We start from the raw sequence: 12,631 nt of genomic DNA, 5'->3' as shown, positions 1-12,631 counted from the left end.
ACACACACACACACACACACACACACACACACACACACACACACACACGTCTCTGGTTGTGTTTTATCGCAGAGATAAGAGGCTTCTCTCTGACAGGAAGTGCTGAGGAATTTGCTGCCAGATATCTCCGCTGTGTTTCCCTCCTCCTCCTCCTCCTCCTCCTCCTCCTCCTCCTCCTCCTCCTCCTCCTCCTCCTCCTCCTTCCTCCTCCTCCTCCTTCCTCCTCCTCCTCCTTCCTCCTCCTCCTCCCTCCTCCTCCTCCCTCCTTTCTCTCCCCTCTCTCTAGAGCCACTTCCTGTCCGGCTCCTCTGGTGTTTCCTCTTCCTGAGGTGGAGTCGCTTTCCATCAGAAACCCTCCCTCCATTTCCCAAACGCTCCCGGTCCTCTTCCTGCTCCGAGAGGTGGAGCCTCCGACAGGAATCTGTGTGTGTGGTGTGTGTGTGTGTGGTGTGTGTGGTGTGTGTGTGTTTAAATACCAACTGCAGGGAAATGGAAAACTGCCTCAAAAGCAGAAGCTTTAGAGCAGTTTGAAGGAGTCTGAACATTTGCAAGAGATTTCAGATGAGCAGGAGTGTGTGTGTGTGTGTGTGTGTGTGTGTGTGTGTGTGTGTGTGTTTGTGTGTATATGTTAGAGGCTGAACTAAAGACACTTTTCTCTCTGTTATTTTATATTTGGGTCAAAGGTCACTCGGCTCCGAGATCTCACCATTGTCCGCTCAGGTAAACAAAACGGTTTCCGAAAAAGTATTTTAACCGTTCTTTGTGCGAAAGCCGACATTTTAAAAGAGATGAGGCGATGGAAAAGGGACAAGTTCAATATTTAAATACGGCTTAAATATTTTTCTACTAAGACGAGGAATAAGGGAGAGGAGGGTTTGTAAGATGGAGGAGTATTTCCTGCCTAATGTCTGACTTTAAGAGAGAACATAAAGGTTTTGGAGGAGGTTGAGGGCGAATCAGAAAGACATTAAAAAACCTGCTGAGCTACATATTTGACGAGGAGTCATTACAGCAGACGGGAGGAAAAGGAGAGTTTCAGGGAGTGAAAGGAAAAAGACTGCAGGGTGGAGCAGCTATAGGAAGTGTGTGTGTGTGTGTGTGTGTGTGTGTGTGTGTGTGTGTAACACTCACTCCTGCAGGGTCTCCACTCCCATCTCCTTGTACTGCAGCTCCTGCTTCACCTGAGCCAGTTCCTGCTTCAGCCTGCAGAGCTGAAACACAGGAGAAAACGGCTGAGTCGTCGTTGACAGGTAACATCGAGAAACCGCCGAGTCGTCGTTGACAGGTAACATCGAGAAACCGCCGAGTCGTCGTTGACAGGTAACATCGAGAAACCGCCGAGTCGTCGTTGACAGGTAACATCGAGAAACCGCCGAGTCGTCGTTTACAGGTAACATCGAGAAACCGCCGAGTCGTCGTTTACAGGTAACATCGAGAAACCGCCGAGTCATCGTTTACAGGTAACATCGAGAAACCGCCGAGTCATCGTTTACAGGTAACATCGAGAAACCGCCGAGTCGTCGTTTACAGGTAACATCGAGAAACCGCCGAGTCGTCGTTTACAGGTAACATCGAGAAACCGCCGAGTCGTCGTTTACAGGTAACATCGAGAAACCGCCGAGTCGTCGTTTACAGGTAACATCGAGAAACCGCCGAGTCGTCGTTTACAGGTAACATCGAGAAACCGCCGAGTCGTCGTTTACAGGTAACATCGAGAAACCGCCGAGTCCTCGTTTACAGGTAACATCGAGAAACCGCCGAGTCATCGTTTACAGGTAACATCGAGAAACCGCCGAGTCGTCGTTTACAGGTAACATCGAGAAACCGCCGAGTCGTCGTTTACAGGTAACATCGAGAAACCGCTGAGTCGTCGTTTACAGGTAACATCGAGAAACCGCTGAGTCGTCGTTTACAGGTAACATCGAGAAACCGCTGAGTCGTCGTTTACAGGTAACATCGAGAAACTGCTGAGTCGTCGTTTACAGGTAACATCGAGAAACCGCTGAGTCGTCGTTTACAGGTAACATCGAGAAACTGCTGAGTCGTCGTTTACAGGTAACATCAAGAAACCGCTGAGTCGTCGTTTACAGGTAACATCAAGAAACCGCTGAGTCGTCGTTTACAGGTAACATCGAGAAACTGCTGAGTCGTCGTTTACAGGTAACATCAAGAAACCGCTGAGTCGTCGTTTACAGGTAACATCGAGAAACCGCTGAGTCGTCGTTTACAGGTAACATCGAGAAACCGCTGAGTCGTCGTTTACAGGTAACATCAAGAAACACAGACACACTCACACACACACACACACACACACACACACACACACACCCCCCCCTCACTCACCCTCTCCCTCCTGCAGGCCACCTCCACCTTCATCTGCTCCGGGTCGAATTTCCCGCTGGACGACGATCCGGAAAGCGCTGCCACACAAACACAGAGGGATTATGGGTAAAAGATGATGTCACCGTAATTCATTATTATTTCACATGTCATCATTTCACCTGTGCTACGGAGCTAACGCCTGCTCAGAACTCTCCCAGCAGAAACTCAGCTAAACGCTGCCGTGATGAAACTCCACATCCTGTTCCAAACCACATCAAGGATCCTCTCTGAAACATACGGAGCTCAAACTCTCTCTCTCTCGGGTTTACCACCAGGTGACTTCCTCTTTACTTCCTGCTTCCTCACACACTCTCCAGCACAGGTTAGCTCTGAGTGCTAGCATGCTAATGTAAACACAGACCATAATACGTCCAGAACACGTCTCATTGTTTCTGACAGCAACGCTTCTGATTGGTCCGTGGGGGTAAAGCCCGCCCACATTTTAGTAATGTGGTCATGACGCAGCAAATCTGGATCAGCTCCGTAGTTCCCCGTTTTTAGAGACGTGGGTACGGAGGAGAAGAGAGAGGGGTTTATTTCTGACACTTTGAGAGTCTCCTGACACACGGGGACACACCGGGACACACGGGGGACACACGGGGGACACACGGGGACACACCGGGGACACACGGTGATGTAGAGGAGACATCAAAAAGGGCATTTTGTATAATAGGAGACCTTTAAATCTTATTCAAGTAGAAAGCATAACTGACCTATTTGATTGATTTTGCTGAATGATAACTTAACCTATGAGGCCGTGTCCCTCACCACCCAGCCCTCTGTCTGTTGGTCTGTCTGTGGCCCTCAGTGAAAGCAGTTCGGACCCCCTGCAGTGAAGATGTAGGTGTGTATGTGGCCCTCAGTGAAGTCTGTCTGTGGCCCTCAGTGAAGTCTGTATGTGGCCCTCAGTGAAGATGTAGGTCTGTATGTGGCCCTCAGTGAAGTCTGTATGTGGCCCTCAGTGAAGTCTGTATGTGGCCCTCAGTGAAGTCTGTATGTGGCCCTCAGTGAAGTCTGTATGTGGCCCTCAGTGAAGTCTGTATGTGGCCCTCAGTGAAGTCTGTATGTGGCCCTCAGTGAAGTCTGTATGTGGCCCTCAGTGAAGTCTGTATGTGGCCCTCAGTGAAGTCTGTATGTGGCCCTCAGTGAAGTCTGTATGTGGCCCTCAGTGAAGTCTGATAGGCTGGTCCTCACCGCTGTGCAGGGAGCTGCAGTCCTCGCCGGCCTGGCTGAAGAGCAGCATCTCCTGCTGCAGCAGCTCCAGTCTCTGCTGCTTGATCAGGAACATGTCCTTCTTGGCCTGCAGCGCCTCCTGAGCCACGACCAGGTACTCCTTCAGCATGCGCTCCTGCTCCTGCCGCCACTGCGTCCGCGGGTTCTCGATCTGCGTCAGCTCTGAGGGGACAGAGAGACGGAGACACTCATCATTCTGCATGAGAAGGATGAGCAGGACCTGGAGTGAATCCACCAGCTACCCTGCAGCCTACAAAGTACTTCAGACTAGCTGCTCCTCCACCAGCTACCCTGCAGCCTACAAAGTACTTCAGACTAGCTGCACCTTCAACAGCTACCCTGCAGCCTACAAAGTACTTCAGACTAGCTGCACCTTCACCAGCTACCCTGCAGTCTACAAAGTACTTCAGACTAGCTGCACCTCCACCAGCTACCCTGCAGTCTACAAAGTACTTCAGACTAGCTGCACCTTCACCAGCTTTGAGAACACTTTCATGATCAATCATTATAAAACACATCATATATATTATTCTGAAATGGACCAATCTGCACAACGACTACTTTCACTGTCTTTCACTATATTCTGATGAGAATACTTTCTACTTTCACTTGAGGAACATTTTGAATGAGGACTTTTACAGAGTATTACAGTCTGGTACTTCTACTTTTACTCAAGTACGAGATCTGAGTACTTCTACTTTTACTCAAGATCTGAGTACTTCTACTTTTACTCAAGTACAAGACCTGAGTACTTGTACTTTTACTCAAGTACAAGACCTGAGTACTTGTACTTTTACTCAAGTACAAGATCTGAGTACTTGTACTTTTACTCAAGTACAAGACCTGAGTACTTGTACTTTTACTCAAGTACAAGACCTGAGTACTTCTACTCTTACTCAAGTACAATATCTGAGTACTTCTACTTTTACTAAGTACTAGATCTGAGTACTTCTACTTTTACTCAAGTACAAGATCTGAGTACTTCTACTTTTACTCAAGTACAAGATCTGAATACTTCTACTTTTACTCAAGGACAAGACCTGAGTACTTCTACTTTTACTCAAGCGCAAGATCTGAGTACTTCTACTTTTACTAAGTACTAGATCTGAGTACTTCGACTTTTACTCAAGAACAAGATCTGAGTACTTCTACTTTTACTCAAGAACAAGATCTGAGTACTTCTACTTTTACTCAAGTACAAGATCTGAGTACTTCTACTTTTACTCAAGTACAAGATCTGAGTACTTCTACTTTTACTCAAGCGCAAGATCTGAGTACTTCTACTTTTACTAAGTACTAGATCTGAGTACTTCGACTTTTACTCAAGAACAAGATCTGAGTACTTCTACTTTTACTCAAGAACAAGATCTGAGTACTTCTACTTTTACTCAAGTACAAGATCTGAGTACTTCTACTTTTACTCAAGTACAAGATCTGAGTACTTCTACTTTTACTCAAGCGCAAGATCTGAGTACTTCTACTTTTACTCAAGTACAAGATCTGAGTACTTCTACTTTTACTCAAGTACAAGACCTGAGTACTTCTACTTTTACTCATGTACAAGATCTGAGTACTTCTACTTTCACTCAAGTACAAGATCTGAGTACTTCTACTTTTACTCAAGAACAATGTTTGAGTACTTCTACTTTTACTCAAGTACAAGACCTGAGTACTTCTACTTTCACTCAAGAACAATGTCTGAGTACTTCTACTTTTACTCAAGTACAAGACCTGAGTACTTCTACTTTTACTCAAGTACAAGATCTGAGTACTTCTACTTTCACTCAAGTACAAGACCTGAGTACTTCTACTTTTAATCAAGTACAATATCTGAGTACTTGTACTTTTACTCAAGTACAAGACCTGAGTACTTCAACTTGTACTCAAGTACAAGACCTGAGTACTTCTACTTTTAATCAAGTACAATATCTGAGTACTTCTACTTTTACTCAAGTACAAGATCTGAGTACTTCTACTTTCACTCAAGTACAAGATCTGAGTACTTCTACTTTCACTCAAGTACAAGATCTGAGTACTTCTACTTTTACTCAAGAACAATGTTTGAGTACTTCTACTTTTACTCAAGTACAAGACCTGAGTACTTCTACTTTTACTCAAGTACAAGACCTGAGTACTTCTACTTTCACTCAAGAACAATGTCTGAGTACTTCTACTTTTACTCAAGTACAATGTCTGAGTACTTCTACTTTTACTCAAGTACAAGACCTGAGTACTTCTACTCTTACTCAAGTACAAGATCTGAGTACTTCTACTTTTACTCAAGTACAAGATCTGAGTACTTCTACTTTTACTCAAGTACAAGACCTGAGTACTTCTACTTTTACTCATGTACAAGATCTGAGTACTTCTACTTTCACTCAAGTACAAGATCTGAGTACTTCTACTTTTACTCAAGAACAATGTTTGAGTACTTCTACTTTTACTCAAGTACAAGATCTGAGTACTTCTACTTTTACTCAAGAACAAGATCTGAGTACTTCTACTTTTACTCAAGCACAAGATCTGAGTACTTCTACTTTTACTAAGTACAATATCTGAGTACTTCTACTTTTACTCATGTACAAGATCTGAGTACTTCTACTTTCACTCAAGTACAAGATCTGAGTACTTCTACTTTTACTCAAGAACAATGTTTGAGTACTTCTACTTTTACTCAAGAACAAGATCTGAGTACTTCTACTTTTACTCAAGCACAAGATCTGAGTACTTCTACTTTTACTCAAGCACAAGATCTGAGTACTTCTACTTTTACTCAAGCACAAGATCTGAGTACTTCTACTTTTACTCAAGTACAAGACCTGAGTACTTCTACTTTTACTCAAGTACAAGACCTGAGTACTTCTACTTTCACTCAAGAACAATGTCTGAGTACTTCTACTTTTACTCAAGTACAAGACCTGAGTACTTCTACTTTCACTCAAGTACAAGACCTGAGTACTTCTACTTTTACTCAAGTACAAGACCTGAGTACTTCTACTTTTACTCAAGTACAAGACCTGAGTACTTCTACTCTTACTCAAGTACAAGATCTGAGTACTTCTACTTTTACTCAAGTACAAGATCTGAATACTTCTACTTTTACTAAGTACAAGATCTGAGTACTTCTACTTTTACTCAACAAGATCTGAGTACTTCTACTTTTACTCAAGAACAAGATCTGAGTACTTCTACTTTTACTCAAGAACAAGATCTGAGTACTTCTACTTTTACTCAAGAACAAGATCTGAGTACTTCTACTTTTACTCAAGTACAAGATCTGAGTACTTGTACTTTTACTCAAGTACAAGATCTGAGTACTTGTACTTTTACTCAAGTACAAGATCTGAATACTTCTACTTTTACTCAAGTACAATATCTGAGTACTTCTACTTTTACTAAGTACTAGATCTGAGTACTTCTACTTTTACTCAAGTACAAGATCTGAGTACTTCTACTTTTACTCAAGTACAAGATCTGAATACTTCTACTTTTACTCAAGTACAATATCTGAGTACTTCTACTTTTACTAAGTACTAGATCTGAGTACTTCTACTTTTACTCAAGTACAGGATCTGAGTACTTCTACTTTTACTCAAGCGCAAGATCTGAGTACTTCTACTTTTACTAAGTACTAGATCTGAGTACTTCTACTTTTACTCAAGTACAAGATCTGAGTACTTCTACTTTTACTCAAGCACAAGATCTGAGTACTTCTACTTTCACTCAAGAACAAGATCTGAGTACTTCTACTTTTACTCAAGAACAAGATCTGAGTACTTCTACTTTTACTCAAGCGCAAGATCTGAGTACTTCTACTTTTACTAAGTACTAGATCTGAGTACTTCTACTTTTACTCAAGTACAAGATCTGAGTACTTCTACTTTTACTCAAGCACAAGAACTGAGTACTTCTACTTTTACTCAAGTACAAGATCTGAGTACTTCTACTTTTACTCAAGTACAAGACCTGAGTACTTCTACTTTCACTCAAGTACAAGACCTGAGTACTTCTACTTTTACTCAAGCGCAAGATCTGAGTACTTCTACTTTTACTAAGTACTAGATCTGAGTACTTCTACTTTTACTCAAGTACAAGATCTGAGTACTTCTACTTTTACTCAAGCACAAGATCTGAGTACTTCTACTTTCACTCAAGAACAAGATCTGAGTACTTCTACTTTTACTCAAGCGCAAGATCTGAGTACTTCTACTTTTACTAAGTACTAGATCTGAGTACTTCTACTTTTACTCAAGTACAAGATCTGAGTACTTCTACTTTTACTCAAGCACAAGAACTGAGTACTTCTACTTTTACTCAAGTACAAGATCTGAGTACTTCTACTTTTACTCAAGTACAAGACCTGAGTACTTCTACTTTCACTCAAGTACAAGACCTGAGTACTTCTACTTTTACTCAAGCACAAGATCTGAGTACTTCTACTTTTACTCAAGTACAAGACCTGAGTACTTCTACTTTCACTCAAGTACAAGACCTGAGTACTTCTACTTTTACTCAAGTACTAGATCTGAGTACTTCTACTTTTACTCAAGTACAAGACCTGAGTACTTCTACTTTTACTCAAGTACTAGATCTGAGTACTTCTACTGCCTCTGTTTATCATGAAAACACTTTTTTTACATGAAACGTCTAACTTTATCTGATAAAGTGATAATAATAATACACACAATATTTTATTCTTACATGTATGAATATCTGAATCTTGTTACTTTGTGTTCTGGTTTCTCCCTATTTGTTTAGAACAGCAGTTTAATCAGAAACATTGATCAGGATAAAAGCAGCTTCTTTCCTTGAGTCTGTGTTTTTCGGGGGGGGGGGTAGCAGTTAATCGTTGTAATAGCTTAAAGGAAGTGAATCCACTCACTGTTGATGTTTTTCGGGGGGGGTGGGTAGCAGTTAATCGTTGTAATAGCTTAAAGGAAGTGAATCCACTCACTGTTGATGTTTTTCGGGGGGGGGTAGCAGTTAATAGTTGTAATAGCTTAAAGGAAGTGAATCCACTCACTGTTGATGTTTTTCGGGGGGGGGGGGTAGCAGTTAATCGTTGTAATAGCTTAAAGGAAGTGGATCTACTCACTGTTGATGTTTTTCGGGGGGGGGGGGTAGCAGTTAATCGTTGTAATAGCTTAAAGGAAGTGAATCTACTCACTGTTGATGTTTTTCGGGGGGGGGGGGTAGCAGTTAATCGTTGTAATAGCTTAAAGGAAGTGAATCCACTCACTGTTGATGTTTTTCGGGGGGGGGGTAGCAGTTAATCGTTGTAATAGCTTAAAGGAAGTGGATCTACTCACTGGTGATGTTTTTCGGGGGGGGGTAGCAGTTAATAGTTGTAATAGCTTAAAGGAAGTGAATCTACTCACTGTTGATGTTTTTCGGGGGGGGGGGGTAGCAGTTAATAGTTGTAATAGCTTAAAGGAAGTGAATCTACTCACTGTTGATGTGGTCGATGTAGTAAACGCCCACCTGCTGGTCGTACACTTCCTCCCAGCCCAGAGGCAGCTCGTCCCCGACGCAGTCTGCGAACGTCAGAGGCTTCGTGATCCTGAAAGAAATATATAACATTATATTAAATTACATTTAATACTGTGGTCAATCTTCACAAGAGATCAGCGCACTACTCCACTGAGCCACAGCATCCCTATTAAATATACATATTCAGGGCGTCAGAAATAAAGGCATCTCTGGGATACCAAAGGTAACTCTTGTTCTTCTAATAGACCGGGTCAATTTTCACAAAGTCAGAACCCCGAAGGCATTTTGTGTTTATTTATGCTAGACAACATTTCTAAGGGTATGAAGGGGTGCTGAATCCAACCTGCTCGATGTGAAGCTCAAAAATGTGACAAAATGCCTCAAAATTGAGAAATCCAACATGGCCGCCGCCACCAGCCTGAAATCTGTCTATTTCTGAATTTTTTTCTCCAAATCCTAATTTTTTCGGAAAGTCTCAGAATTCTGACTTATTTTGCGTAATTTATATTTTTCCCCAAATTCAGATTTTTTTTCTTCCCAAGATCTAAAAATGCGGACTTTTTCAGTAAATCTCAAAATCCTACATTTTTCTAATACAAAAGAATTGTTTCACTTTTTCTGAAAATCTCGAAATTCTGACTTGTTTTTCATAAATCTGTGAAAAAGATTTCTCATATTTCTTTTTCTCTCTCAAAATGTTGACTTTTCTGAAAATCTCAGAATTCTGAACCCTTTCTCCTAATTTATATTTTTTTCCCCCAAAACATTTTAAATGTTGGCTGAAAATCTCCGACTTTATTCAGAACATTCTGACCTTTTCTGAATATCTCAAATTCTGATTTATTTTCTCAAAATCTCAAAATTCGGACTTGATTTTCATGAATCAGGACATTTTCCGAAAGAAAGTCAAAAAAATGTTTCCTCAGATGTCCGACATGTTTCTGAAAAACCTGAGATTTTCAGAAAATAGTGTGAATAATTGAACACATTTGGACTTCGAGACAAAGTTACAGAGCCATGAAAGCAGGACATTATAGCCTTTTCTGTAAGTTATTAAAATGTCAGTATTATGAAAAGAGCTTGATCATAATCAGTCTGTTATCAGCAGGGACTGATAACAGACTGATTATGATTTATGAAGCTGTGTGTGTGTGTGTGTGTGTGTGTGTGTGTGTGTGTGTGTGTGTGTGTGTGTGTGTGTGTGTGTTACAGTGCAGAACTAACAGCATCAGGCTGATACACTCCTCCTAATCTACACACACTGAGTCTGCTGACAGAACATACAGTAACCGTCTGATTAACATCAATCAGAGAGGACAAAGGGGGGCTACACACACACACACACACACACACACACAGAGAAACACACAATGCAGAGTGTGAGGCCGGATTGAGGCGTGCACACAATGCAGAGGCGGCATCCTGCAGCACATTCCTCTGCAGCGCTCTGTAACTCTGAGCCGTTTGACTTTAGTTTGGTGGATTTCACTTCTTAACACACACACACACACACACACACACACACACACACACACACACACCGAGGGAGACCACTTGAGATGTTTGGTTCGTTACGCTTGTGACGGCAGCCTGTTGTTCCAAGTCCTGTTGTTCCAAGTCATATTACAATACAATTAGTTTCGATACAACTTTTTATTATTTTACTATTTTTATTTGTATTTACTTACTTACTTTATTATTTAAATATTTTCGCTTTAAATTATATTTCCTAAATGATAAATATTAACATTGTATTATTAAATTGTATTATTAATGTTATTATTATTAGTTACTATTTACCTTTTTATTATTTTCAAATTACGAATTTTATACTTCAACGTTTGTTTTATCATCATCATCATTATTATTATTATTATCATCGTGCCAGTGCTTCCTTTGTGCCCATCCTCCCACCTGCTCTCTGCAGCTGTAAATATGTCGTGGGGATGGTCGCAGATTATTCTAGATTTAGCGAAACGTCTTTGACTAAATATATATTGTGCAGGAAGCGCCGCGGCAGCTGAGCATAACTCCGTTTCCTCTCACACTGAAACTGGATCCTGGAGAATGTGGACACTTTAAAGAACAACACGTATTAATAATCTCAGAGCAGCTTCACATACAATCCTAATTTAAAGTTCAATATTATTATAGCATGACATCACAGCTAAGGTGAATAGTATTCATCCTTTACTCAAGTAGAAGTACACACATCCTTTCCTCAAGCAGAAGTACACGCATCCTTTACTCAAGTAGAAGTACACGCATCCTTTACTCAAGTAGAAGTACACGCATCCTTTACTCAAGTAGAAGTACACGCATCCTTTACTCAAGTAGAAGTACACGCATCCTTTACTCAAGTAGAAGTACACGCATCCTTTACTCAAGTAGAAGTACACACATCCTTTACTCAAGTAGAAGTACACACATCCTTTACTCAAGAAGTACACACATCCTTTCCTCAAGTAGAAGTACACACATCCTTTACTCAAGTAGAAGTACACACATCCTTTCCTCAAGTAGAAGTACACACATCCTTTACTCAATAGAAGTACACACATCCTTTACTCAATAGAAGTACACACATCCTTTACTCAAGTAGAAGTACACACATCCTTTACTCAAGTAGAAGTACACACATCCTTTACTCAAGTAGAAGTACACACATCCTTTACTCAAGTAGAAGTACACACATCCTTTACTCAAGTAGAAGTACACACATACTTTACTCAGGTAGAAGTACACACATCCTTTCCTCAAGTAGAAGTACACACATCCTTTACTCAGGTAGAAGTACACACATACTTTACTCAGGTAGAAGTACATGCATCCTTTACTCAAGGAGAAGTACACACATCCTTTACTCAAGTAGAGATACACACATCCTTTACTCAATAGAAGTACACACATCCTTTACTCAAGTAGAAGTACACACATCCTTTACTCAAGTAGAAGTACACACATCCTTTACTCAAGTAGAAGTACACACATCCTTTCCTCAAGTAGAAGTACACACATCCTTTACTCAAGTAGAGATACACACATCCTTTACTCAATAGAAGTACACACATCCTTTACTCAGGTAGAAGTACACACATACTTTACTCAGGTAGAAGTACACACATCCTTTCCTCAAGTAGAAGTACACACATCCTTTACTCAAGTAGAGATACACACATCCTTTACTCAATAGAAGTACACACATCCTTTACTCAATAGAAGTACACACATCCTTTACTCAAGTAGAAGTACACACATCCTTTACTCAAGTAGAAGTACACACATCCTTTACTCAAGTAGAAGTACACACATCTTTACTCAAGCAGAAGTACACACATCCTTTACTCAAGTAGAGGTACACACATCCTTTACTCAATAGAAGTACACACATCCTTTACTCAAGTAGAAGTACACACATCCTTTACTCAAGCAGAAGTACACACATCCTTTCCTCAAGTAGAAGTACACACATCCTTTCCTCAAGTAGAAGTACACACATCCTTTCCTCAAGTAGAAGTACAGATAC

At 41.1% G+C, this 12,631-nt stretch overlaps 1 protein-coding gene across 1 annotated transcript in view; it reads right to left on the bottom strand.

Annotated features, from left to right (window-relative positions):
* Positions 1-1,127: 1,127 nt before the first annotated feature.
* LOC117444297 (protein WWC3-like) overlaps positions 1,128-12,631 on the bottom strand; it is a 32,213-nt gene continuing 20,709 nt past the window's right edge. Inside the window, exons 2-5 of the mRNA XM_034079959.2 lie at positions 9,066-9,175; positions 3,577-3,777; positions 2,344-2,420; positions 1,128-1,211 (exon numbers count right to left, since the gene is read on the bottom strand). Of these exons, the coding sequence (XP_033935850.1) occupies positions 1,128-1,211; positions 2,344-2,420; positions 3,577-3,777; positions 9,066-9,175 (472 nt within the window). The remainder of the gene's footprint in view (positions 1,212-2,343; positions 2,421-3,576; positions 3,778-9,065; positions 9,176-12,631) is intronic.

This window comes from Pseudochaenichthys georgianus, unplaced genomic scaffold, assembly GCF_902827115.2.
Source record: "Pseudochaenichthys georgianus unplaced genomic scaffold, fPseGeo1.2 scaffold_788_arrow_ctg1, whole genome shotgun sequence".
NCBI classification, from domain to species: domain Eukaryota; kingdom Metazoa; phylum Chordata; class Actinopteri; order Perciformes; family Channichthyidae; genus Pseudochaenichthys; species Pseudochaenichthys georgianus.
The sequence above is the reverse complement of the archived record's forward strand: the minus strand, read 5'-3'. Positions and strand labels throughout refer to the sequence as shown.